This window comes from Crinia signifera, chromosome 1, assembly GCF_055691185.1.
Source record: "Crinia signifera chromosome 1, ASM5569118v1, whole genome shotgun sequence".
NCBI classification, from domain to species: domain Eukaryota; kingdom Metazoa; phylum Chordata; class Amphibia; order Anura; family Myobatrachidae; genus Crinia; species Crinia signifera.
In genome coordinates, this window is record NC_139217.1 from 167,277,035 (window position 1) to 167,304,429 (window position 27,395).

At 41.2% G+C, this 27,395-nt stretch overlaps 1 protein-coding gene across 8 annotated transcripts in view; it reads right to left on the reverse strand.

Moving 5' to 3' along the window:
• Positions 1 to 27,395, reverse strand: part of PTPN13 (protein tyrosine phosphatase non-receptor type 13) — a 250,652-nt gene that overhangs the window by 97,007 nt on the left and 126,250 nt on the right. For 6 of the 8 annotated variants that reach the window (XM_083176389.1, XM_083176417.1, XM_083176435.1 and 3 more), the window contains exon 7: positions 7,578 to 8,123. The exons of 1 other annotated variant lie outside the window; for it this stretch is intronic. In XM_083176389.1, coding sequence (XP_083032515.1) covers positions 7,578 to 8,123 — 546 coding nt within the window. The remainder of the gene's footprint in view (positions 1 to 7,577; positions 8,124 to 27,395) is intronic. One more of the 8 variants, XM_083176398.1, reaches the window with a different exon arrangement.

Genomic DNA, 27,395 nt, shown 5'->3' on the forward strand with positions numbered 1-27,395 from the left:
CAAGATTTCAAAGCCTTCTCATGCAACATCCTCCAATGAGCATTTGCTTATAAGGTCTTGCAAAATCAAGTGTAGGTTAAACCTTAAAGTAACACAGCAAAATAAACTTTATAAAAAAAACTTAATTATCCAAGTGAAAGCATGCAAGCCTAGGCAAGAGGTCCTCCCTTCTGACTGAGAAAGCTTACTTAAATTTGTTTAAACAAAATGTTCTTAAACCTCTCTGCTTCATGAAAAGGCTTGAAAAACAACTACCTTCAAGAAATAGCCATAAATGTATACAAACATGTTACAATGGATCTGTATAAAAACATGTTACAATTCTATTGTCAGCCTCACATGAAACCACAATTTTAAATGAAATGCAGCTTAAAGTAACAATAATAATTACCACTTTGATGTTTACAGCTACAATATTGCCATGTTCCCAATAAAATGTACAGAGAAACATCAATTACAGTGGACGACTTTATTTAAGATCACACACTGGTATGAATAAAAGAACTGACCCAGTTACCAGGTGTGGTAATAGCAGGTCGAATAAGGTAGACACTAGAAAAAAGGTTGACCTATGTCTTTTAAAGGTTTTCTTGGGTATTAATGTCGATACAGAAGCACTTGTACCCCTGCTTTGCTCACCATGCTTTGGGACTTTACCCTTCCCAACCGGAGTCCAGGTGAATGATAAAGTGTGAAAAAGTCATGTTGACCCTTTCATGTGTCAATAATTATCATGTTGACCTATTGCTTGTTAGCTAGAGGACTTTTGACCTCAAGCACTCCTCCAGGTGGCGAGGAATAGGGGTCGCACGCAATACATCACATGTGAAAGGACCACACATGGTATTGCATGCCATCCTGCTGGCCCGGAAAGTCCCAGGCAGGTTGGAAGGGGATCGGATGGCCATACTCTGCTGTGGGAGATCGTAGTAGTGTATGGCCAATTTAAGAGAAATTCTTCTCATTCTTTTAAATTGTGGTTTACCCTTTATTGTTCATGGCAGCGCCCCAATTCTACACTTGGATAAATATATTTTACTTCAATGGGGACATAGTACCTGGAGTACTTAGAACTGGTGCAGCAGTTTCCCCAATTTCCTTTTCTCTACTGCTTCAAAAGCTAGCCAGTTTTTTTATCTTTAAGTAACCTTATTATTTATTTGACTTCCCATATTCTATCCTCCTGTCTTGTATCTTGTAATATATATGCAGTGCTTTCATTTCTATAATAAAAAAGGTGCCAGGCAGTGGTGTAGATATATGTGGGCCCCATAGCAAAAGTTTGTTAGGGACCCTACTTAATACCCAATGTTGAAAAATGTACATAGCACATGTAAAGCTGGCCATACATCTACAGATCGATTGTCAGATTGGGCTGTTTGGAACAAAATCCTGGTAATGGATGAGAGCAAATAACAGTTGACCATTAGCTTTCAAATGCTGGAAAACTGCCAAACTGCCATTCAGATACTACCAGTTTTTTGTTCTAATCAGCCCAATCTGACAATCGATCTGTAGGCTGTATGGGCCCCATAACTTTGACAGGAAAGGTGGACAGGTACACTCCTGAAGCTACACCCTGGTTTGATAGAAGATTTATATTAGCTTCTATACTCCAGACAAGAAGTACAGAAACTCTATTTATTTTTTAAATTGTTTATGTATTTCCTTTTTTTTTTTTGGAAACTGGTTATAAAAAACAAAAAACAAGTAGACCCACAAAAAAGCACTATAAACCAAATACATCATCCCCTTTGAAGAGGATCACTATGTTGTTAAAGATGATGATAGCAATAATTGTGGAAAGCAATCCAACTGTTGTACACTGGATGTATAATAAACAGGTGCTGACTGCCAAGTAGCAGAGCGATAGTTTACTAGGGTGTAGCAGCAACTACTCATACACAAGACATCCAGTTTCACAACTTCATGGAGCACAGCTGGAACCCATTTACAACTTCTACTCTTGTTCTGATATAACCTTTACTATGATGTGGGAAAAGAACACGGATATAAAAGAACACATTTGTAATGTACTAGTGGGTTTTTATTTTAAAATGTATATATTTATAATGAATTCACATTTTGCATATACAGTATTTTAGTTAGTTGTATTAGATTCATAGCTTCTAGGTTTTTACTTCTTTTTCCAATTAAATCTGTCTAGAATTGCAGATCATTGCTTTTGGCCAGCGTGAATGGACCACGATTATTGCTGAAATCGATGGGCTGAAAATCACTCAGTGCATACACACTAAGCGATTTCCCCCCTACCCAGCGATTTCTGCCGCTCGGAAGGCTTCGCATAACAGGAGGCTATGGAAAGCTGTTCAGTCTGCTGGTAACACCAGCAAACGAACAATGGCTGCCAGTGATGATGCGTGAGCATGTATCAGCACTCACCGCCTGCCCATACACACTGGGCGGCTACTGAGCTAAAAGCAACTCAAATGACAAAACTGAGCTGCTTTCAGCTCAAAGTAACCCAGTGTGTATGGGCCTTTAGTTTACATAACAAATTAGAGTCCAACAGAATCTAACAGTTGATTTCTCAATCAACTATGTATTATACATGTGTTTTTTTTTCAACACAATACAGTATGTTCTATCATTTATTTATACTTGTAATACACCGTCATCTTGCCACTTCTCACCATCCAATCACAACTGAGAGACCTCATTTTATATTTACTATCACATTTCTTTACAAAAAATGCTTATTGCATGTCTACAGTATATTGATCAATATTTATACCAACTTACTTGTCTCACACCCAATCCATATTTGCCCACCCAAACAAGTTTACTGCCACTCAAACAGAAAAAGGAGTACAGACCATACCATTAATTAGAAGGGATGCTGTAGGTTTGTGATAAAAGTATTTAACTACAGTATGTCAATAAAATCTGTACCAAAAGCTCTTCTCTCCAACACGGTGAACAAATACAGCCATTATATAGTATTATATGCTCTGTGCAAATCCAGACTCAAGAGCATGTTTTTACCACAAGATGAACCGCTTGCCATTGCTACTGCTACTGCTGTTCTTATAGCACAAACCTACAGCATCCCTTTTAATCAATGGTATGGTCAGTACTTGTTTTTCTTTGGGAAGAGGTACCCACCAAGGGTGCCCTCTATCCCTATTATTTAGCCTTTCACTGGATCCATTGTTGAGGATGCTCCAGCATGATCCTACCTTCCAAAGAATAACCTTGGTTCACCAGATAATTAAGAACTCGACATCCCTGACTTTGGACCTCTATCTAGGCTGATGAATTAGGCATTTCTACTATCATCTCTTCTTTGGCTACCTAGAACCCGCCCCAAAACTGCAATTTTCCACCCAGTTGTTTCCCGTTCCCTGGTTATTTGGGACTATTCCAACAAAAAATTTCACCTGGCCTCTAACCCTTCACCAATCATCCCTCTCTTCCATTCTTCAGACTTCCCCCCGGGTACGCAAAATCTGTCATATCCCTCATGGAAACGAAAAAATATCCTATATTGAAACGACATTTCAAAAGACCAGTCTTTTCCTCAATTTAATCAGATCCAAGCTGACAAGAATATCCCCAACAGAGATTTTTACCAATATTTGCAAATCAGACACTTCCACTCCAAAATGCGGCATATCCTCTCTAGCAGACCTCTCTCTACATTCAAAGCTCTATGTCTCCGGCGCACATCTACTAGAGGCTTAATTTCCCTCTTATATACGCTAACAGTAGAGGGCTCCACTCCCCAACGCACCTCAGGTGAAAGGGCATGGGAAACAGACCTGAATTCCCCCCTATCTGACGAGGAGTGGATTGAGATTTGGGACAACGCTGCCTCCAGCTCGATCTGTGTTAAAATAAAAGAGAACATGTATAAAATACTTTATAGGTGGTATTATGTCCCCACTACATTAAGCAAGATGTATGTTGGTGACTCTGATAGATGTTGGAGAGGTTGTGATGCTGAAGGCTCTTTTTTCCATATTTGGTGGTCCTGCCCCAAGTTAACCACCCTTTGAAAAGAGGTCATAGCATTCACATCAAATTTACTAAGTACTTCTATTCCATATGACCCCAAGTATATCTTGCTCCCTTTAAACCTACCTACACTATCCAGGAATCAAAATAAATTATTGTGACATGTGATCTCAGCCACCACTTGCCAAATTGCAGTAGATTGGAAAAAAGCTGACCCACCATCTCTACAATCTATCATATCCCGTATATGGCATGTTTACCGCATGGAACTTATGACTAGCATGATCAAAAAAATCCTCTAAATCCTTTCATAAAACTTGGGACGCATGGTTGACCACTCAACAAATCTCCTCTCATTTCCATATATAAGGGCAAACAAATCGATTAAGGCCCCTTTTACAATACACTATATTATATAACAACGCCTCATGAATTTTTATTTTTGCACTCCCATTGACTGAGGCACATGATGGGAGCTTCTACTGAGGACACCCCCCCCCCCCCCCACACACACACACACACACACACACACTTAGTCTCTCCTTTCCGTTCTATTTTTCTCTCTTTCTTTCTCCTTTTCTAACTGTTCTCCCTTTGGCTTTTATTTTCTTATTAGTCCAACTATTGGACAAAGTTGCAGACTTTCTTAATTCCTGTAGTTTTGATAAACAACTACTTAGTGTTTTACTTCTCATCCTAAAATCGGATACAATATTTTATAGAACTCCGCTGTTTTTGGATTCCTGCTCCATGTTGTTTATGATTCGATAAGCTAAATCACCTTATTTGGACAGACTCTTGTATTTTCTAATGTATCCAATAAACATATCTTAAAAAAAAAAAAAGAATGCCTTACTCCAGAAATTCTCCAAATTCAGGATGAAGTCCCGAAAATCTTAAGAGGAATTCTGAGCACTAAAAATGTTTTGCATGTATAAAATGGAAAATACCAATGTGAAAGTTGGAGATGTAGTGTAGCTATCAAGTAAGAATTTACGGTACTTGTGAGTTATCCGGGCTCCCGATTTTGGGTACTTGCGATTTGTATGCGATATCGCATGCGATATCGCATGCGATATCACATGCGATTTGCATAAGATTTGCTATTCATTTCATTACCCCACTATCCCCAAAGTGTGTCTATCAACGTGAACCCGAAGCGTGGCGAGCGCAACGAGCCTGCGAGGGGCGGCGGTACGCGTCCTCCGACCTTTTCATGCCCTACTATCCACTAGGGCGTGGAGTGAGAATAGAATAGTGTGGCGAGCGCAGTTGATAGACACACTTTGGGGATAGTGGGGTAATGAAATGAATAGCAAATCTTATGCAAATCGCATGCTAAATCGCATGCAAATCGCAAATCGCATGCGATATCGCATGCGATATCGCATGCGATCTAGTACCAAAATCGGACGCCCAGATAACTCACAAGTACCGAATTTACATACCCAATCACCCAATATACATGGGACCATTTGACATATAAATTAAAATTAACATCTTTCAACCCTTCTAATATCTTACAGATCAGTCATTATAAACTCTTTTTCACATCCCCATCACTCTCCATCATATGGAGATCAATTGGAAGTCACACAATATTCTTGATTCCAGGATCTCTTATGGGATACTTCAATATTTGATCAACTGGAGCAGTATACGGTCCACAAGAACGTACCTGGGTTGATTGATATGTTCCTGCCTTAATCAAAGAATTCCATTAGTTAAAAAAAATCCTTTTTGGAATCTGTAGAGTGCACCCTAAAGAGGGGTAGGAGAAGCACTGTCACACATCACTCCCGGAATCTGAGTGCCACTAATCGAATGTGGGGTCCAGCATTTTCAAAGACAGGGAGCACATAAGCCACGCTTCATACAAGTATATAATGTTCATGGGCCACAACTGTGATGCCCTCTGGTGGGGCTGCTCATGCTCCCTCCATATAGACCCCATAGTGGCAACAAGCTCCATTTATAACCATTGTCAGATTACCACTGACATCACACTCAAAGCAGTACCTAGTTTTATAGTACCTAGTGACTCAATTCATCTAATTAGCGCTTTCCCTTCCTGTTGGTGCTTTCTTAGGGGTAAGCAACTTAAAAAAGTGACCCATTGCATTTGGTACACAATGCTCTGTTTCTGGACATTCCTCTTAATGTATGAGTGCCGTCACCTGAGTTGAAACACCCTTCTCGTCAATTACCTAGTTCCACACAGGTGATGGCTATCATACAGTAAGAGGGAAGTCCAGGAACAGAGCATTGTGTACCAAATGCAATGGGTCATGATGGAGAATATGTGACTTCCTTCTCACATCACAATACTACTGGTCTAGCCAATACCACTTCAAATTTACCTACAAATGGACCCAAAATGTAGGGCCTTATTCTGGTTCACTCTCAGAGGCAAATTACTTCTCATATGGACAAAACCATGTGCACTGCAGGTGGGGCAGGAGTAACTTGTGCAGAGAGAATTAGATTGGGTGGGTTTTTTCTTCAAGGTGAGATCTATATTGCAGTGTAATAAATAAAGCAGTCAGTATTTTCCCTGTACAGAAACAAAAGAACTCACTCAAATCAAATTCTCTCTGCACATGTTAAATCTGCCCCCCCCCCACCCCCCTGCATTGCACATGGTTTTGTCCATTTGAGAAGGAATTTGCCTCTGAGAGAGAACCAGAATAAGGCCCTTAGAGAAGATGCTTCTATTTAAAAAAAATTACAACAGGTGCTTTAATGCTAGTAATCAGACCATTTTAACAAAAACACATAAAAAATACATGATAAACTCCTGTTATTAGAATGTAACATAAAGATCTGTCAGTCACAAAAATGGAAACAAAGATCTATAAGGAAAGAACAATGATATCCAAACCTGAACAATTAGGATGAATGCAAAATGCTGGATGAATCAACCTAATGGCACTTGAGAGTATTTGCTAGATGAGTAAAAAGTCAGACAGAGGTCTCAAATATATTATTGCAATAATTAATGTTAAGTCTACAATACGTATATCCCAAGCTGCAATATGTTCCAAATATATAAAAAAATGTATTCAGAAAAAACTTTCATCATATAAATATGTCAACAAAATCTTCACGCTTCACATATGATATTGCACTTGTGGTTTATGCTCTGTTATTGTAATCATGTGGTAAAAGATAGAACAAATAACTGTACTGAATAAAACAATCATCAGTGACATTTAGCATCTCCACATGACATGTCAAAAGAATACTGGTGTTCAGTAACATAAACTAGCCCTACAAAGTTACAAGAACACGCACTAGATTAAAATCACATTACTTATTTATCATTACTGTCTTTTTTTACTGAAATTCCAAGCAAAAAAAATGCTCAAAAACATTTATTACACCCCTTAAGGGGTTTTGTGTGCAAATAAATTATTAACATAACTAAGCAAGTAAGTCAAAAAAACCGTACCAAAAAAAATGCATGGCTGCTATCATTTTGCTTGGTAGTGTGGGTATTGAATATGAATACTAGATGTACCAATATGTTATTCAGCAGATGATCACAATATTTTATTCAACAAACAATCCTCAAGAAAATAATAGCCAAAGAGACTGACCTTCTATGCTCATTGCCTCTCTCAATATTTGCAGCTTTTTCTGCTTTTCTCTAATCCTGTCCAAAGCACTTGATATTGCGATGGAAGTTGGCACTTCTGGTCCATGTCTTGCTTGGTCCATTTTCTGCAGCCCTGAAGCCTCAACTGTTCCACTCAACTGTCTGAGATCTGTCATTTTAGGCATGGTGACAGTCCGCCCCTTCAGTGCGTCGGGAAAACAGTGCAAGTTGTAAGGGTTTGCAGCTATAGCTGGCCTCTCTGTGGCTTGGTTTGAGAATGATGATAAATCAAAGGACGACACCCAATTCTTTTTTTGACTATGGTCACTGACTTTCCTCTCCAACTTGTTGGTCCGCAGCTCGAGATAAGCAGAATTGTCTTTGCTTGTATCCTCGTATATAGAGCTGAGCTCTGGCGATGTACAACATTCATCTTCCTCTTGTTGGTTAAGAAAACCCATGGATTTGCTGAGTCCTCTGTTAAGAAAGTTCTGCTGTGAAACTTTACCAGGGTTGTCATCAAACCCATTATGTTCTGGGTATCTCCCTGAAAATGCAAGGGTAACACGTCTTGTTTTAAAAAAAAACATATACTTACTATATTTGAATTAAAAAAAATATTTCAAGTTCCACAAATTCCAAAAAGTTTGTTTCATAAAATTTCTGATAAGAGCATTTTGGGATTATTTTAAGTCTCGTCAGACTCAAAATCTTCTCTTTCATGTTTTTCATAATGCTTGATGACTTCTCAATATATATAATATTAGTAATATAATGCAAAAACTAAAGCATATTTTAATACAACCCTAGAACCGTGGAGTGAAACACACCAAATTTGCAACAAGTCAGAACAACCCCCTAAACCAGTGGTTCCCAAACTGTGTGCCGTGGCACCCAGGGGTGCCTCGGGACGCTTAAAGGGATGCCCGGGGTTGGTAGCCCAGGACAAATTCAAATTATTTCTTGTCAATTTAATAGTAAAAACCACTATTTGGAATTTCCAATCCTAAAATATATGGACAAACAGAAGCAAACCATGTCCCTCACTATATATCTGAAAATAACGCTGACAATGTAAACAGAATTTATTTAATTTAATATCTTTTTCTGAAATTCTCAATAAAAATTTTTTTTGCATAGGGATGCCGTGAAAAAATACTGATACTCCAGGGCGCTGTGATTCAAAAAAGTTTGGGAACCACTGCCCTAAACAATAAATAAATAATTACAAAACCCATATGGCCACTGCTTCTGACCTTTGGCAAATACATTTAATATAAAATCAGCCTACAGTGCTTTCAGTGTCTATGGGACAAAAGTGAAGCTGCAATTGTACTATGAAGAAAGTAAAAGGGTAAAAAAAAAAAAATGTTTTCCAAGGCCTAAATATTGTCCAACTTTAAAAAATATAAATATTTATCTCTAATCCTGATAAAGTCATGTATGGTGATCTCTTCTATGGATGGTGTCTGATGCTGCTGTAATATGAAATGGTGCCCATAGGCTACAACTTCTGCTGATAACATATACAGATTCCAATGGGAAAAGTGTCTCATATTTTCATAAGCTGCCCATACACGCTGCTTTGTGGGCGTGCTGTACTAGCACAGATCACATTGCATTGCATTGCATGTTCATCCGTTGTGCATGCAATTTGATGCAATTTGATGAAAACTAAGTACAAAAAGTATGTGCTTGCACATACTTTTTGTACTTAGGTTTCATCAAATTGCATCAAATTGCATGCACAACGGATGAACATGCAATGCAATGCAATGTGATCTGGGCTAGTACAGCACGGAAAGCACGCCCTCATAGCAGCGTGTATGGGCTGCTTCAGTAACAGCTCCCAAACATGTAACATAAAATTCAAATACCATATGCACATAACAGCACAAACTATTATAACAGGACACATTTTTATTTACACTATAAAGAAGGCATCTCACTGAAAAATTACTTTCGACAAATATGGAGCCTGACTGAATTTTTGGTAAAGCCTATTATATATATATATATTGTATGGGTGCACCGGATATGCAAAACTTAAAATTTTGTCCAAATTTTAAGTCCTATCTAAAACACTGTTCTGATAGCTAAAACGCATAAGATCATACATTTTATATGTCAAATGCACTGATTTTAAAGTATACTGTCCTTTTAAATTGCTAGTTTCCATGTGTGATGCAGCTTCTGATTCATATACACATGTATACCTCTCGTGGGATTTTGTCACAGTTTAGTCATGTGATCAGTAATTCCTAAAGGAATAATTTGCATATTTGTAAACAATATATGGCTCTACAAGTTATCAATTAATAACTAAGAAAAAGGTATTATGGAAAAAAAACTAGACATTATAGAATAAAGTTATTAAGTAATTTTAGGCCGGTCAAATTTTTCTCAGCGATCGCTCAAAAAATGCCAAGAAAAGCCATTATGCAGTCCCGAAATTCAACCTATTCAATTGCAAATGCACAAAAACTGGATTTATGTGAAAATTCTTGCCAGCAATTTAAATGGAAAAGAATGATACAAATAGGGAAATCTGCCTGTACCCCCCATAAAGCCCAGTTAATAGAGGAAAATGGTACAGAATTCTATCAGTGATAATAATAAAAAGAGAGAACATACATTTTGCCAAAATGACTGATTTTATTTTGTTAAAAATTCTAGAAAACAAAATACGGTCTCAAATTAAATTGGGGCTACTAAAAAATGTATGTAAAGTATATATTTGAGTAATTTTAAGCCACTTAAAAATAAAAAAGGTAGCTATAACTTAGCCTACAAACACTTCTCCTACTCATAAAGTTTCCCAATAAATCTGTCCCATACAGATTTTCAACATTTTAATTGGCCAAAAATGACATGTCATTATTGGTTAAATAAAAATATTTAAAAGCTTCTAAGTGATATATGATAGAATAGTCATTCCGAGGAGTGTCCTAGGAGTTCAGAACCAAAATCCATTTTTACCATAAAACATTTTTTTTTCCCAAAAAATTTGCAATATATCTATAAAGAGGGTTATCAGCAAAAATGTATCACTGACAAATGAGTCTACTCATGGGATGCAATAAAAATGGGGGGTAACAGCATATCACAATCTACATTTACCAGGAAAAGTAACCAGCTGCATCACTACTCTGTAACTCTGGTCATAGGGGGCAAGGAGCAGTACCGAGAACATGGGACTGTCATGAGGAAGTTCTGAGAATAGATGCTAGGATAATGGGAATAAAATTAGTGACATACAAGACTATATGGGGGCATTGGTGTGGTATGATTTGACAACATGATTTTAGGCGGCCAGCATGGTCAAACTGTTGACATGCAGATTAACAACAATAATATATGCAATTGAGTAAGGGGGCGAACATTTGGTTTATAATAGACCTTTGGATCTAATGTACACAGAACATTTGTCCTATACATAGAGAGGAGAGAGACAAACTAAATATAAAAGTCTCAGAACTTGTATTACCCTAGCTGCCCGAACTTCTGGGATCTTAGTCTTTTTGAGCCCTGGCTTAGGTTTTTCTGCCAGGCTTGGGTTTCTAATAGAGACAAAACATCCTCCTGGTTTCCGGTTATCACAGATTTATGGTTCGATTTAATGAGACCATGGCTGGGACTGGTGCCATTTAACTCCAGTCAAGGCACACTGCTGAATGTTGCACTCTGCTTTAAGTGGCTATGCGTTGGTCCATCCACAAGTGGCTGTGCCGTGGGCCATCCACAAGTTACAATGCGGTGTGCCATCCACAATTAGCTGTGCGGTGGGCCATCATTGTGGTAGTGCACTGCTTCTGAGCCAACCTGCCGTTTAACAAAAAAAATAGGGTCCAAAAGAATTGCATAACATCAATGACTCCTCCAGCGTAACGGCATCTCATACAATCGCCATCTAAACAATGTTGGAGGGTTATTTTCATATCACTGTACAATAAGTCATATAACAGAGTCCTTTCACTACTGGTAAGAAAAAAAGGCAATTTGAAGGCCCTTGTACAAACTGCATTACTTAAGCGTAATCAGAAAGCGTTTTCAGCATAGCAGAGAACTTTTTCCAACAATCCGCTTCTTCTACTTGTGGAAAAGATGATGTTCATCAAACTGAACCATTTTCCATCAGGGATGAATTGATACTAATGAGGTAGTGATTTTGCAGATCTGTTGGGATAGTTGCCAAAGGTCCATTGGTAGCATGTTTTTTGGAGGCCCAAACCAAGCCACAAAAGTGCAAATCCTGCTCATTGACGTTTGTTAAACTGTGCATGTCCTTTATTTAAAATTTAAAATAAGGTTAATGGGAGGTCCCAAGAATTATTCGATCTTTCACCAATTTTCATTTCTGCCACTGCCATGTGCCATTGTTTCTTAGATGTGCCATAAACTGCTGCGTGTTTGTGCTTCTGCCTGGTTGTTGAATTCAGCCAAACAGCCTTTAGCCTATGATATTATGAGTTGTGAGATAGTCAAAAATGACTAGAAATTTGTGGAGAATTAATGTTATTGAGATTAATAATATACTAGGAACAAATGTTATTTTTGCTTTGCTTTGTCAATTTAAAAAAAAAAAAAAAAATTCAGAACCACTGCCGAAAAACTGAAACCGGAAGACAAATCCGAACCAAGTGGTTACAATATACAGCAACCTGTGTGCATTATCCATGTACAGTATAGTGCATGATAATTGTGTTGATTAAATACCGTCTATAACAGTTATCTCACACCCACTGAATGAACAATTTCCCTACACAGGTGGTAGTGATTTGAGGACAGAGCTAAAAATATCAGAATAACAGTAATATAAACTTTGAGAAAATATTTATGTTTAAACGCAGCCTTTATCTGATGAAATCCTGACCACAGACAGTGTTGGCAACAGGCAGCCTGCTTCTAAAAATAAAGAACTTCAGCTTTCAAGTAAAGAAAGAAGCAATACATAGTCACCATGTGCACTCTACATATGTTTTGCAGATCAAGGATACTTCTGTGGCACAAATCTAAGTGTGATAAGGGCTTTGCGCATAGTCAGCCTAACCCCAGAAGAAAAGCTTAAGTTATTGTGGCTCTCCCGAACTTTCAGTGGATAAACAGATTTAAATTCACATCTGGTTGTTGAACTAAACTTGACAACAAGCAGGCGTGCACCTTGGAAAAAAAAAATGCATGTAAAAAGGCAAAGAAGCTGGATTGAAAACAAATGCCTCCATGGCTATGTTTTTTATTTGTGAACACATTTGAACACTTTCTTTTTTTTGCTTGTCCACACTTCACTGCAGACTCCCTGATGGTGAATCAGAGCTGTCTTTATTAGGGTGTATTAATAATACTCTATTAAAAAAGCATTTCATGTGATGTCATCTTCCTACTAGGAATTTACTATTTTCTAATACCTTCACGGCTGCCAATCTTACTGGAGATTACCAACAATACTTGAGAGTTTAGTCTAGTGTCAAGGGATACAGTAGGTGTGATATTATTTAGGTGGGGAATGACATCAGTTATGGGTGTAGTATGTTCCATAAAAGACTGAACATATGACAGACAGCTGCTGGCAAAGGGGTAGCAGACAAAACCTCTGAATTTCCTCACGGCCAGCAAAGATTAAAATTGCAATGCATTGCACACAATAAAGCAAGTAATAGGTTTGTTATAACAGTTAAATTAATGTGTGAGCAGAATGCATCTTGGGAGATAACGATAGAGGGGCAGGGAAGATAAAGGGAAGAACACATGTGTGGTATTGACAGAAGAGGGGAGAATGTATCAAATTATCTAAAGGAATGACCTAAATTGTACATTAAGTATGTTTGTGGTAAAACTAGACAACTATATTGTTTCTATAGACATGAAATACATTTATTTCCAGTGGCATATATGGGTATTTGTTCACAACCTTTAAATTAAAAAAAACATACAAACTCAGCTCTCACCTAAGTACACTCCAAACTGTATTTCAATAAAATATCTTCGGATGGGACCAAAGTCTAAGTACAGAATGCATTTATGCTTCATGTTTCATGCACACCCAGTACACACAAGGGGGTATTCTTAAGCTGGCCATACATCAGATCAACTTTCCTTCAACCATCCAACTGACCAACCGTCCAACTTGTCTGTCCAGCTAAAACACCACTCCACACACCTTACCAACTTTTTTTCATCAGACCAGCCAACTTCTGTCCAACTTGTGATGTCACTGAAGTAGGCGAACAGGTTCACCTACTTCTGTTTTTTGGTATTTTTTATTATTTAGTTTAAAAGTGGCCTAATTCCAAGTATGAAGTGAAAGTAAGAAATTCTCTGCCTCACACCAGGCAGTCTCATAAAAGTTACATGTTTCAGTTGAATTTCTAAAATGCAAATAATTTGTAACAATCTTCCTCGGTGTTGCAACATAAGCTCCATACACATTACATAACATAAATATCACTCATTTTATCCCTTTTGTACAGTATCTAAAATCATTCAATATCATTAACAATGAGCTCTCCTGTGCGCATTGTTATTTTTGTGTACCTGTGGGGGTGCCGCTGCTGTTATCCTGTTCTGGATTTCAGGGGGGCGGGGGTAATAGGTGAGCTGATGTCAGTGCTTGCAGCGTCGGGGGGGGGGGGGGTACTACTGTCACTTCTGGGGGGGGAAGAGGATGGCGGTGCTGCTGTTAGTACTGTAGGAGTTGAGGGTTCTACTTTCACCTCTGGGGGAAAGGGGATGAGAGTGCAGATGTCATGTCAGTGCAGTGATGGGGGGGGGGGGGGGGGGCGTCTGGGTGCAGGGTCTGCAGCAAGGTCAGTGAGGGGGGGGGTACAGCTGTCAGAACAGTGATGGGAGGGGAGGTACAGCTGTCATGTCAATGATGGGGGGGGGTTCAGCTGTCAGGTCAGAGCAGTGATGAGGGGTGGGTCCTGGTGCAGGGCCTGCAGCGGTCAGTGATGGGTCGGGAGGTACAGCTGTCAGGTCAGCAATGGGGGGTGTAGCTGTAAGGTCAGAGCAGGGATTGGGGGGCGGTCCGGGTGCAGGGCCTGCAGTGGTCAGTGATGGGTGGGGGGTACAGCTGTCAGGTCAGTGATGGCTGGGGAGGTACAGCTGTCAGGTCAATGATGGGGGGGTGCAGCTGTCAGGTCACAGCAGTGATGGGGGGATATCCGAGTGCTGGTGTGTAGCTCACTGACTGGTGGGTGAAGCGTCACTCCAGAGGTGGCATGGACCCTCCTGGACCCAGCACCTTGGCAACGTGAAGGACCCGAATGGAGCAGGACAGCAATGGCGGTGCAGACCGCTCCCCGGCACTGCCGCAGTTCTCCCCGGCGCTGGGCTACTCCGCAGGTGTCCCACTCCCCGGCACTGGGGAATGGGGACATTGCCGGGGGGATCGCGGGGGGGAAGTTAGCCATTGCCGGGTGATTGCGGGGGTAGGGGGGCTGTCTGGCTGCAGGGTGATTGCTGGGATAGGGGTATTCGATGCTTGGTGATCACAAGGGGGGACTGGGGATATTAGGGATGTTGCCAGGGGATCACAGGGGAGACCGACACTGGGGATACTTCTGGGGATCTTCTCCTCTCTTTCTCACCACAGCCGCTGACAGCAAAGGAGTAAGTGGACACTGCTGGTCAGTGTCTGTCCACTTTTCGGGCAGTTGGGAGAAAGTTCCCCCCATACATCAGGACAATTAGCTAGGAAAAAACAAACAGGTTCCATTTTTCCCAGCTAGTTGGTCTAACCGTTTTGGGCCGTTTATCAACATTTTTGGCTGTGTGGGAGCAAACGGTTGATAATTGTTTGCTCCCACACACTATAAAGATTATCATTCTAAGCAGCCAAATAGTTGGCTTGTTGGAACGATATCGTTCAAGTGTATGGCCTGCATAAGTGTGCCAATATTTCCAACAGTTGGAAAAATTGCCACAAACGTACTCGATCTCAGTTGTTTTGACTGTTTTTCCGCATGCACAGTGGACCTTTTAAAAAGTCGAATCCGCATTGTCAAAAACGACCACCAGACTCTCGAATCTGTGGCTGTTTTTAACTAAATACATGTGGAACAGTGAGTTTTGGACAATATTTCGGACTGTCGGAAATGTTCTGATAGTTAAAAAAAGAATGAATACCCCCCCATAGCCTGAAGGTTATACTAATTTTAAACAAGTTGAATCATTTTGTGCGTTGAAAAAAATGATTGTGTACATTGAAACATCAAAAAGCAAAAGGTGTTACTGCAGGCATTCCCAACCTCAGTCCTCATGGCACACTAGTAGTCCAGGTAGTAGAGATAGCCATTCTTGAGCACAGGTGACAATTAGTACCTCAGTTATTTTACCCTCCAAGCTGAAGTGGTACCACAGTTAATAAAGGGGGCTGTCGTTGTGTGAGCAGGTTTCTGGAAAAAAGTGTATGGCCAAATAAAACATGGTTCTGGCCTCAAAAGGCATTGCTGTATTTAGTGGTGCAAGCAGAAATAATTTCTTAGCCTGTGGCGCGACCGCCCAAAGTGGGCATGGTCACATGTCATGAGGGGGCACGGTCATTTTAAACTAGAGGAGTGGCCACATGACAATAGGGGCATGTCAACATTGTGAATCTTACACATTATGACACAAACCGTAATGTCCATTACACATTATACCACATGCCATAATGCCCATTACACATATATGCTCCATGTCATAATGCCCATTACACATTATGTCCCACATCATAATGCCCATTACACATTATCTCCCACATAATAATGCCCATTACAAATTATGCCCCATGCCGTAATGGACATTACACATTATGCCCCACACTGTAATGCTCATTTCACATTATGCCCCACACAGTAAAGCCCACTTCACATACCTACCACACACCATTATGCCCAATACTTATTATACCACATGCCATAATGCCTATTACACATTATGGGCCTTATTAGTTCACTCTTTCTGACAAAATCCTTCTTAGATGGACAAAACCATGTGCACTGCAGGTGGGGCAGATGTTACTTGTGCAGAGAGAATTAGATTTGGGTGAGGTTTAACTTCAAAGTGAGATCTCTATTGCAGTGTAAAAATAAAGCAGTCAGTATTTACCCTGCACAGAAACAAAATAACTCACCCAAATCTAATTCTCTCTGCACATTTTACATCTGCCCCCCCCCCCCCTGCAGTGCACATGGTTTTGTCCATCTAAGAAGGATTTTGTCAGAGTGAACTAGAATAAGGCCCTATGTCTCACACACACACACACACCGTAATGCCTATTATATATTATTTCACATAAGTGCAGCTTACCTACATGCTACTTGCCAGGAGATACATGCTCGATGCCAGGAGTTTTGTGGTTTTTGGCACAGGGGGTTTCATGCTTGTAGCCACCAAGGGAGAAATACATGCTTGTTGCCATGGGGGGCTCTATGCTTGTTGCCATGGGGTCACTACATGCTCATTGCCCAGGGGGTCGGAAGGGTTTACATGCAGTTTACCCTGGCTGGGGACTGGGTGTCCAGCACTACGATGCAGTGCAGCACAGGCGGGCAGCCAGCATGTGAGCTGGATACAGAGGACGAGTTCTGTCCTCTGGCAGCAATAAACAGCAGGACGAGCCATGCGGCGCCATGCACAGTTGCATGGCTTGTCCCCCTGTAAAAATGTATTTGCAGGTAAAGGGTAAAGGCAATGGATGCTGTTATATGCTTCTTTTACATGATTGACACTGGAGTTTTCTGGAGCATGAAGTGTTAACCGCATTTCAAAGCAGATTGAAAGATAAGCAATTCATTTTTTATAAATACGTGTTTTATGGTGAAGGCGCAAAAGTAGTTTGGGGTTGTTTCTCCCTTCTTGTCACTAAAGGCAGGGTAGCGTCTAGATCCCCTTCAGTTTTGTAAATTTTTTTATCATGCACTGGGTCCACGTACACTTGGAAGGGATTTATTGATCTGTGGCGAGCAAAGCAAGCCACCGTGCCCGAAGCCTGTGAGCGTAGCGAGCCTGCTAGGGTACAATGCAGCTAGAATAAAACAAAATAACCTACACCTACGTCAATTACAGAGTGTTACTGGTGCTGCCGCAACTACATTAGTGAGTCAGTCTGACTTATTAGTCCTGCTGCTGCCACTATGGCGCTACCCATGTGCCGACCACGCATCCCACCAACTCAGGGATGTCTTCGGAATTTGTATATTTAAAGGTAACTCATTTTGTGCTACTCTGCTACGAGTCATTCAAAAAACACATTTCTAATTACAGACCCATTTACACTGTATAGTAGAGAAGGGATCCTTCAGACTGCAATCTAGGCCCTTCAGACTGCAGGAAAAAACGGCTCAGAACCGTGTAGGATCCTGCTTTTAACCCCTTCCCGACATTTGACGTACATTTACGTCATGGCCGGGATGTACTTCCCGACACATGGCATAAATGTACGTCATGACTTTAAACTGTCACTGCGTCTCGAGACGCAGTGACAGAGGGACGATGTCTGCTGTCCCTGACAGCAGACATGTCCCTGCATGCCCAGGGGGGGCTGCGATGTCGCCCCCCCGTCGGCGATCGCTGTGATTGGCTGTTCAGTGTGAACAGCCATTCACAGCGTTTTCCTGTGTTACCAGCGAATCAGACGCTCGGTAACACAGGTGTCAATCACCGCCGGGCGTCAGGGGGCATGAGGGGGTCATCGGTGACGATGACACCTCACCCCACCCTCACCCCACCTGCCCCCAAGGCTGTGATTGGTCCGTGGGACCCACGGACCAATCACAGCCAAGGCGTGACATTTAAACTAACGGTGACTGCGCTGCAGACGCCATTCCGGTCTGGAATAGCGTGCAGAGCGGTCACCGTGCCTTTCTGCCGTGATACTGACCTGATCCTTGCTAATACTTACCTGATCCTTGCAAATACCTTACCTGATTACCTGATCACTGCTTGTAGCGTGCTGGACGCTTCCTGGATCTGACTTCTTGGGACTTCCTGCTGCTGCTGCAGTGTGATAGAGAGATAGAGAGATAGAGAGAGAGATAGAGAGAGATAGAGAGATAGTGACAGAGAGAGCTATATTTTGTGTCTGCTACCCCCCCTTTTTGGGGGTGCAGGGTTTTTTTATATATAAATAACTGTCAGTGCTGCTGCTGCAGTGTCATAGAGTGATAGATAGTGATAGATAGTGATAGATAGTGAGAGATAGAGAGATTTGTGTCTGCTACCCCCCCTTTTTGGGGGTGCAGGTTTTTTTTTATATATATATATATATAACTGTCAGTGCTGCTGCTGCAGTGTCATAGAGTGATAGATAGTGAGAGATAGAGAGATAGAGAGAGATAGTGACAGAGAGTGATAGAGAGTGTATATTTTGTGTCTGCTACCCCCCCTTTTTGGGGGTGCAGGTTTTTTTTTATACATATAACTGTCAGTGCTGCTGCTGCAGTGTCCTAGAGTTATAGATAGTGATAGATAGTGATAGATAGTGATAGATAGTGAGAGATAGAGAGAGATAGAGAGAGATAGTGACAGAGAGTGATAGAGAGTGTATATTTTGTGTCTGCTACCCCCCCTTTTGTGCTGATCAGTATATCTGTGCTGATCAGCAACTTTTTGGGGGCGCAGGGTTTTTTTTTTTATATATATACCTGTCAGTTGCTGCCAGTTGCACTGTCAGTTGCACCAAAGGTTGTGCACCTGCTGCCCCTCACTGGTAATCAGTGTTGCATCACTGATCACCTTTTTTTTTTTGAGGCTGCTGTGGGTCTTTTTTTAATTTTTTTTTTACACACACTGTGATTTTGTGGGTGTCCTGTGGCCACTGTGCGCTGATCAGTGACGTACATCACTGATCAGCTTTTTCGGCACAGGTTTGATCTATTTTTTTTTTTTTTGATCAAATTCCTGTTGCCTTTGAGCGCTGTTCAGTGACGGACGTTACTGACCAACATCTGTGCTCAATTTTTGGCGCAGGAGCTTTTTTTTTTTTTTTTTAACCCCTTCAATTTTTTTTTTTTTTAATTGGGTTCAAATTCCTGTATAAAGTATTTTTTTTTTTCCTGCACTACATACACACTACACACTACATACCCCCCGGGTTGAAATAAAGTTTGTACCCCCCCCTACACTATACACGTGTTGAAACATTTCACTACCAGTAACACAAAAATAAAAATGGCATCCCAAATGTCATCCCAAATGTCATCCAGAAGAATGTATTCAGCGGAGGAGGCATATGCCATGCTTGCCTCTGATTCTGACACAGCCAGTGAGGCAAGCGGGGAATTTGAAGGATTCATCTTAAGCTCCTCTTCCTCCTCTAGTGATGAGGGACCCCCTCAAAGACGCCCCCGTAGAGCAGCTGAGACCCCCCCCCCAATAATTGATCTCGTATGGACCCCACCACCAGACAATTTTGAGCCCCAGGTTCCTGAGTTTTTGGCCATGCCAGGAATCCAATTTGATTCCACAGGTCTCAGAGAAATTGACTTTTTCAAATTATTTTTCTCTGATGATTTTATAAATTTAATTGTGGACCAAACTAATTTATATGCCCAGCAGTTTATTGCTCAAAACCCCACGTCATCATTTGCTAGGTGGACCCCTGTAGATGCAGTAGAGATGATGACGTTTTGGGGTCTGGTGTTTCATATGGGCATAGTAAAAAAGCCAGAAATTAGGCAATATTGGAGTACAGATGTTCTGTACAGCACCCCATTTTACCGTATGGCCATGCCCCGGGCTCGATTTGAGACGATCCTTAAATTTTTGCATTACAACGATAATGCACAGTGCCCACCCAGAGATGATCCCACCTTTGACCGGCTATTCAAAGTCAGGCCGGTCATTGATCATTTCAGTGCCAAATTTGAAGAGATGTACATCCCAGATAAATTCATTTGCATAGACGAGTCCCTTATACATTTTAAAGGAAGGGTTAAATTCCGCCAGTACCTTCCCAGTAAGAGGGCAAGGTATGGCATAAAAATGTATAAGCTGTGTGAAAGCACCTCAGGGTACACCCACAGGTTTAGGGTATATGAAGGGAAGGATTCAAGAATTGAACCGCCAGAATGCCCCCCCTCCCTCGTAGGTGTTAGTGGAAAAATTGTCTGGGATTTAGTGCACCCCTTCCTGGATAAAGGTTATCACCTCTATGTGGATAACTTTTACACCAGCATCCCCCTGTTTAAGGCCCTTGGTTCAAGAGGTACAGCAGCTTGCGGTACTGTGCGCAAGAACCAAAGAGGCCTCCCAAAAACGCACATTGCCCAAGTAATGAGAAGGGGTGAAAGCAGGGGAATATGCACCGAAAATATGTTGTTGGTCAAATATAAGGACAAGAGGGATGTCCTTATACTGACAACAATTCACGGAGACAGTACCACCTCCGTCCCTGTACGAGGTACCAGTACCCACACCTCCAAACCTAATTGTATCCTGGATTACAATAGGTACATGGGCGGAGTGGATCTTTCAGATCAGGTACTGAAGCCGTACAGTGCCCTGCGGAAAACAAAAATCTGGTACAAGAAGCTGGCCGTGTATATCATCCAGATGGCACTGTATAACGCTTACGTGCTATTCCGTTCTACCGGCCAGAGGGGGACATTTATGCACTTTCAAGAGGAAGTCATAAAGGGCCTAGTATTTGGGAACCAGCAGGCAGAGGGCCCCAGTACTTCTAGTACTGGCCCCCGTATTGTACCAGGGCAGCATTTTCCTGATGAAATCCCCTCCACTGGAAAAAAGGGCAGGACACAAAAAAGGTGCAAAGTTTGCTATAAAAAGGGAATAAGAAAGCAAACTATTTTCCAGTGTGACACTTGCCCCGACAAACCCGGCCTATGTATAAAGGAGTGTTTTAAAATATACCACACATCTATGGATTTTTAGGTTCATCATTTCACCGTGCTTCGGGGGTCTTGCTAATGCCACATAGCACCCACCATTCATTCCACCAGAATCTGAGCTGCAAAATCCAAAAATCACTCCTTCCTTTCTGAGTCCTGCCATGCACCCAACTGGTATTTTTTGGTCACATGTGAGGCATTGCCGTACTCGGGAGAAATTGGGGCACAGATTTTGGGGTGCTTTTTCTCCTTCATACCTTCTGAAAATGAAAAATTTTGAGCCAGAACTGCATTTTTGTGTAAAAAAATGTAATTTTTCATTTTCACTGCCCAGTTGTATCAAAATTGGTGAAACCCCTGGGGGTTTGAAATGTACACTATACCCCTAGATGAATTCCCTGAGGGGTGTAGTTTGCAAAATGGGGTCACTTGTGGGGGGGTTCCACTGTATTGGTGCTTTGGGGGGTCTTGCTAATGCGACATAGCACCCACCAACATTCCACCAGAATTTGTGCTGCAAAATCCAAATATCACTCCTTCCCTTCTGAGTCCTGCCACTTTTTGGTCACACATGAGGCATTGCCGTACTCGGGAGAAATTGGGGCACAGATTTTGGGGTGCTTTTTCTCCTTCATACCTTCTGAAAATTAAAAATTTTGAGCCAGAACTGCATTTTTGTGTAAAAAAATGTAATTTTTCATTTTCACTCACCAGTTGTATCAAAATTGGTGAAACCCCTGGGGGTTTGAAATGTACACTATACCCCTAGATGAATTCCCTGAGGGGTGTAGTTTGCAAAATGGGGTCACTTGTGGGGGGGTTCCACTGTATTGGTGCTTTGGGGGTCTTGCTAATGCGACATAGCACCCACCAACATTCCACCAGAATTTGTGCTGCAAAATCCAAATATCACTCCTTCCCTTCTGAGTCCTGACACTTTTTGGTCACACATGAGGCATTGCCGTACTCGGGAGAAATTGGGGCACAGATTTTGGGGTGCTTTTTCTCCTTCATACCTTCTGAAAATGAAAAATTTTGAGCCAGAACTGCATTTTTGTGTAAAAAAAATGTAATTTTTCATTTTCACTGCCCAGTTGTATCAAAATTGGTGAAACCCCTGGGGGTTTGAAATGTACACTATACCCCTAGATGAATTCCCTGAGGGGTGTAGTTTGCAAAATGGGGTCACTTGTGGGGGGGTTCCACTGTATTGGTGCTTTGGGGGTCTTGCTAATGCGACATAGCACCCACCAACATTCCACCACCAAAAATCACTCCTTCCCTTCTGAGTCCTGCCATGCACCCAACTGGTATTTTTTGGTCACATATGAGGCATTGCCATACTCGGGAGAAATTGGGGCACAGATTTTAGGGTGCTTTTTCTCCTTCATACCTTCTGAAAATGAAAAATTTTGAGCCAGAACTGCATTTTTGTGTAAAAAAATGTAATTTTTCATTTTCACTGCCCAGTTGTATCAAAATTGGTGAAACCCCTGGGGGTTTGAAATGTACACTATACCCCTAGATGAATTCCCTGAGGGGTGTAGTTTGCAAAATGGGGTCACTTGTGGGGGGGTTCCACTGTATTGGTGCTTGGGGGGTCTTGCTAATGCAACATAGCACCCACCAACATTCCACCAGAATCTGAGCTGCAAAATCCAAAAATCACTCCTTCCTTTCTGAGTCCTGCCATGCACCCAAATGGTATTTTTTGGTCACATGTGAGGCATTGCCGTACTCGGGAGAAATTGGGGCACAGATTTTGGGGTGCTTTGTCTCCTTCATTCCTTGTGAAAATGAAAAATTTTGAGCCAGAACTGCATTTTTGTGTAAAAAATGTAATTTTGCATTTGCACAGCCCAGTTGTATTAAAATTGGTGAAACCCCTGGGGGTTTGAAATGTACACTTTACCCCTAGATGAATTCCCTGAGGGGTGTAGTTTGCAAAGTGGGGTCACTTGTGGGGGGGTTCCACTGTATTGGTGCTTGGGGGGTCTTGCTAATGCGACATAGCACCCACCAAAATTCCACCAGAATCTGAGCTGCAAAATCCAAAAATCACTCCTTCCCTTCTGAGTCCTGCCATGCGCCCAAATGGTATTTTTTGGTCACATGTGAGGCATTGCCGTACTCGGGAGAAATTGGGGCACAGATTTTGGGGTGCTTTTTCTCCTTCATACCTTCTGAAAATGAAAAATTTTGAGCCAGAACTGCATTTTTGTGTAAAAAAATGTAATTTTTAATTTTCACTGCCCAGTTGTATCAAAATTGGTGAAACCCCTGGGGGTTTGAAATGTACACTATACCCCTAGATGAATTCCCTGAGGGGTGTAGTTTGCAAAATGGGGTCACTTGTGGGGGGGTTCCACTGTATTGGTGCTTTGGGGGTCTTGCTAATGCGACATAGCACCCACCAACATTCCACCACCAAAAATCACTCCTTCCCTTCTGAGTCCTGCCATGCACCCAACTGATATTTTTTGGTCACATATGAGGCATTGCCATACTCGGGAGAAATTGGGGCACAGATTTTGGGGTGCTTTGTCTCCTTCATTCCTTGTGAAAATGAAAAATTTTGAGCCAGAACTGCATTTTTGTGTAAAAAAATGTAATTTTTCATTTTCACTGCCCAGTTGTATCAAAATTGGTGAAACCCCTGGGGGTTTGAAATGTACACTATACCCCTAGATGAATTCCCTGAGGGGTGTAGTTTGCAAAATGGGGTCACTTGTGGGGGGGTTCCACTGTATTGGTGCTTGGGGGGGTCTTGCTAATGCAACATAGCACCCACCAACATTCCACCAGAATCTGAGCTGCAAAATCCAAAAATCACTCCTTTCTTTCTGAGTCCGGCAATGCACCCAAATGGTATTTTTTGGTCACGTGAGGCATTGCCGTACTCGGGAGAAATTGGGGCACAGATTTTGGGGTGCTTTGTCTCCTTCATTCCTTGTGAAAATGAAAAATTTTGAGCCAGAACTGCATTTTTGTGTAAAAAATGTAATTTTGCATTTGCACAGCCCAGTTGTATCAAAATTGGTGAAACCCCTGGGGGTTTGAAATGTACACTATACCCCTAGATGAATTCCCTGAGGGGTGTAGTTTGCAAAATGGTGTCACTTGTGGGGGGGTTCCACTGTATTGGTGCTTGGGGGGTCTTGCTAATGCGACATAGCACCCACCAAAATTCCACCAGAATCTGAGCTGCAAAATCCAAAAATCACTCCTTCCCTTCTGAGTCCTGCCATGCGCCCAAATGGTATTTTTTGGTCACATGTGAGGCATTGCCGTACTCGGGAGAAATTGGGGCACAGATTTTGGGGTGCTTTTTCTCCTTCATACCTTCTGAAAATGAAAAATTTTGAGCCAGAACTGCATTTTTGTGTAAAAAAATGTAATTTTTCATTTTCACTGCCCAGTTGTATCAAAATTGGTGAAACCCCTGGGGGTTTGAAATGTACACTATACCCCTAGATGAATTCCCTGAGGGGTGTAGTTTGCAAAATGGGGTCACTTGTGGGGGGGTTCCACTGTATTGGTGCTTTGGGGGTCTTGCTAATGCGACATAGCACCCACCAACATTCCACCACCAAAAATCACTCCTTCCCTTCTGAGTCCTGCCATGCACCCAACTGGTATTTTTTGGTCACATATGAGGCATTGCCATACTCGGGAGAAATTGGGGCACAGATTTTGGGGTGCTTTGTCTCCTTCATTCCTTGTGAAAATGAAAAATTTTGAGCCAGAACTGCATTTTTGTGTAAAAAAATGTAATTTTTCATTTTCACTGCCCAGTTGTATCAAAATTGGTGAAACCCCTGGGGGTTTGAAATGTACACTATACCCCTAGATGAATTCCCTGAGGGGTGTAGTTTGCAAAATGGGGTCACTTGTGGGGGGGTTCCACTGTATTGGTGCTTGGGGGGTCTTGCTAATGCAACATAGCACCCACCAACATTCCACCAGAATCTGAGCTGCAAAATCCAAAAATCACTCCTTCCTTTCTGAGTCCTGCCATGCACCCAAATGGTATTTTTTGGTCACATGTGAGGCATTGCCGTACTCGGGAGAAATTGGGGCACAGATTCTGGGGTGCTTTTTCTCCTTCATACCTCCTGAAAATGAAAAATTTTGAGCCAGAACTGCATTTTTGTGTAAAAAATTTAATTTTTCATTTTCACTGCCCAGTTGTACCACAATTGGTAAAACCCCTGGGGGTTTGAAATGTACACTATACCCCTAGATGAATTCCCTGAGGGTGTAGTTTGCAAAATGGGGTCACTTGTGGGGGGGTTCCTAAATTTTAGCATCTTATGGTGCCTAGAAACCTACATGGTGCCTAAAAAATAATCTCATAAAAAGGAGGCTCCAAAATCAAGTAGGTGCTCCTTCTATTATGAAGCCTGTGGTTTGGTCAACGTGCACATTAGGGCCACATATAGGATATTTATGAAAACAAAAGAATTGGGGGAATCAATTTTTAGTCACATTTCTCTAGTAAAATGTACTGTGTTCCTTAGAAAAATGTATTAAAATTGCAAATCTGCAAAAAAAATGAAATTTTGAAATTTCACCTACACATTGTTTTAATTCCTGTGAAACACCTAAAGGGTTAACAAACTTCCAAAATGCTGTTTTGAATACTGTGAGGGGTGCAGTTTTTGAAATGGTATCATTTATGGGGGTGTCTCACATACAAGTCCCTCAAAGTCACATCAGAACTGAACTGGTCCCTAAAAAAATCAGTGTTTGAAATTTTCTTGAAAATTTGAGAATTTGCTATTCATATTGTAAGCCTCCTTGTGTCCAAAAAAATTAAAAGGAAGTTGAAATAATGATGGAAACATAAAGTAGACATATGGTCTATGTTAGTTATTAACTATTTTGAGTGGTATGATTATTTGTCTCACAAGCAGAAAATTTAACATTTTGCAAATTGCAAAATTTTCCATTTTTTCACGACATTTTGGTATTTTTCACAAAAAAACACAGACTGTATCGACCCAAATTTACCACTAATTTGAAGTACAATGTGTCACGAAAAAACAATCTCAAAATCACTGGGATAAGTAAAAGCAAAAAAAAGTTATCCCCACTTAAGTGATACATGTCAGATTTGAAAAAAAGGGCTCTGTCAGGAACGCAAAAACTGGCTCTGTCAGGAAGGGGTTAAAACATTTTCAAATGCCGGTATTCTGTAACAGGTAAATTGAATGGGGACCTTTCACATTGCAGCTGGTACTGTTTCAAAATGCTAAAAAAAAAACGGCAATATACCGGCTTACAAGTGCAATGTGAAAGGGGTATAAGTTTTCAGATGTTCACATTCTAATAAAGGTTCACAAACTACTAACATTCTCTGCAAATACTGTCTTTGCAGAGACTTGATAACAGACCTGGGATTTCTGAAGAAGTTGCACATACTGTAAATAAATGTGATTGTGTCCATTTCCTGGTAAGACTATCTGTTCACTTTCATTCAGTGTTGGGCAATTAACTCTTTGCTTGTACTTGATGCTATCTGCCAACCTGATGAATCACTTCCTGCCACAATAAGTCAATGCTATGGAAGTTAAATATTCTTGCAGGAGCAATGACTCAGTACTATGGGGAAGATGGTGCGCCTTACAGTTTTACAAAGGAAAACCTAATAGTTACAATATACAGTGGATGGGATGTACTAAAGAAGAAATGTAGGTTTTTTTGTTTTTTTACAGCAATTCAAAATGCACTAAAGTTCCTCCGATAGGGCTCAGCTGTCGAGGGTAATTACAGCTAGAGCTGCCACCAAATCATAGAAGCCTATAGGTTTCTATCACTGCTCAGCTCAACTCGCCTCCCTGATGGAGACCACATCACAGGTATAGCGGGGGGCCTCCATCACCACACTGCGATGCTAGGCGCATATGTTAATACAAATGCGCTAGCATCACTGCAGTCGAGCAGCGATGCATTTGTAAAGTCGGATCTGTTTTGTCGGAATAAGCGTT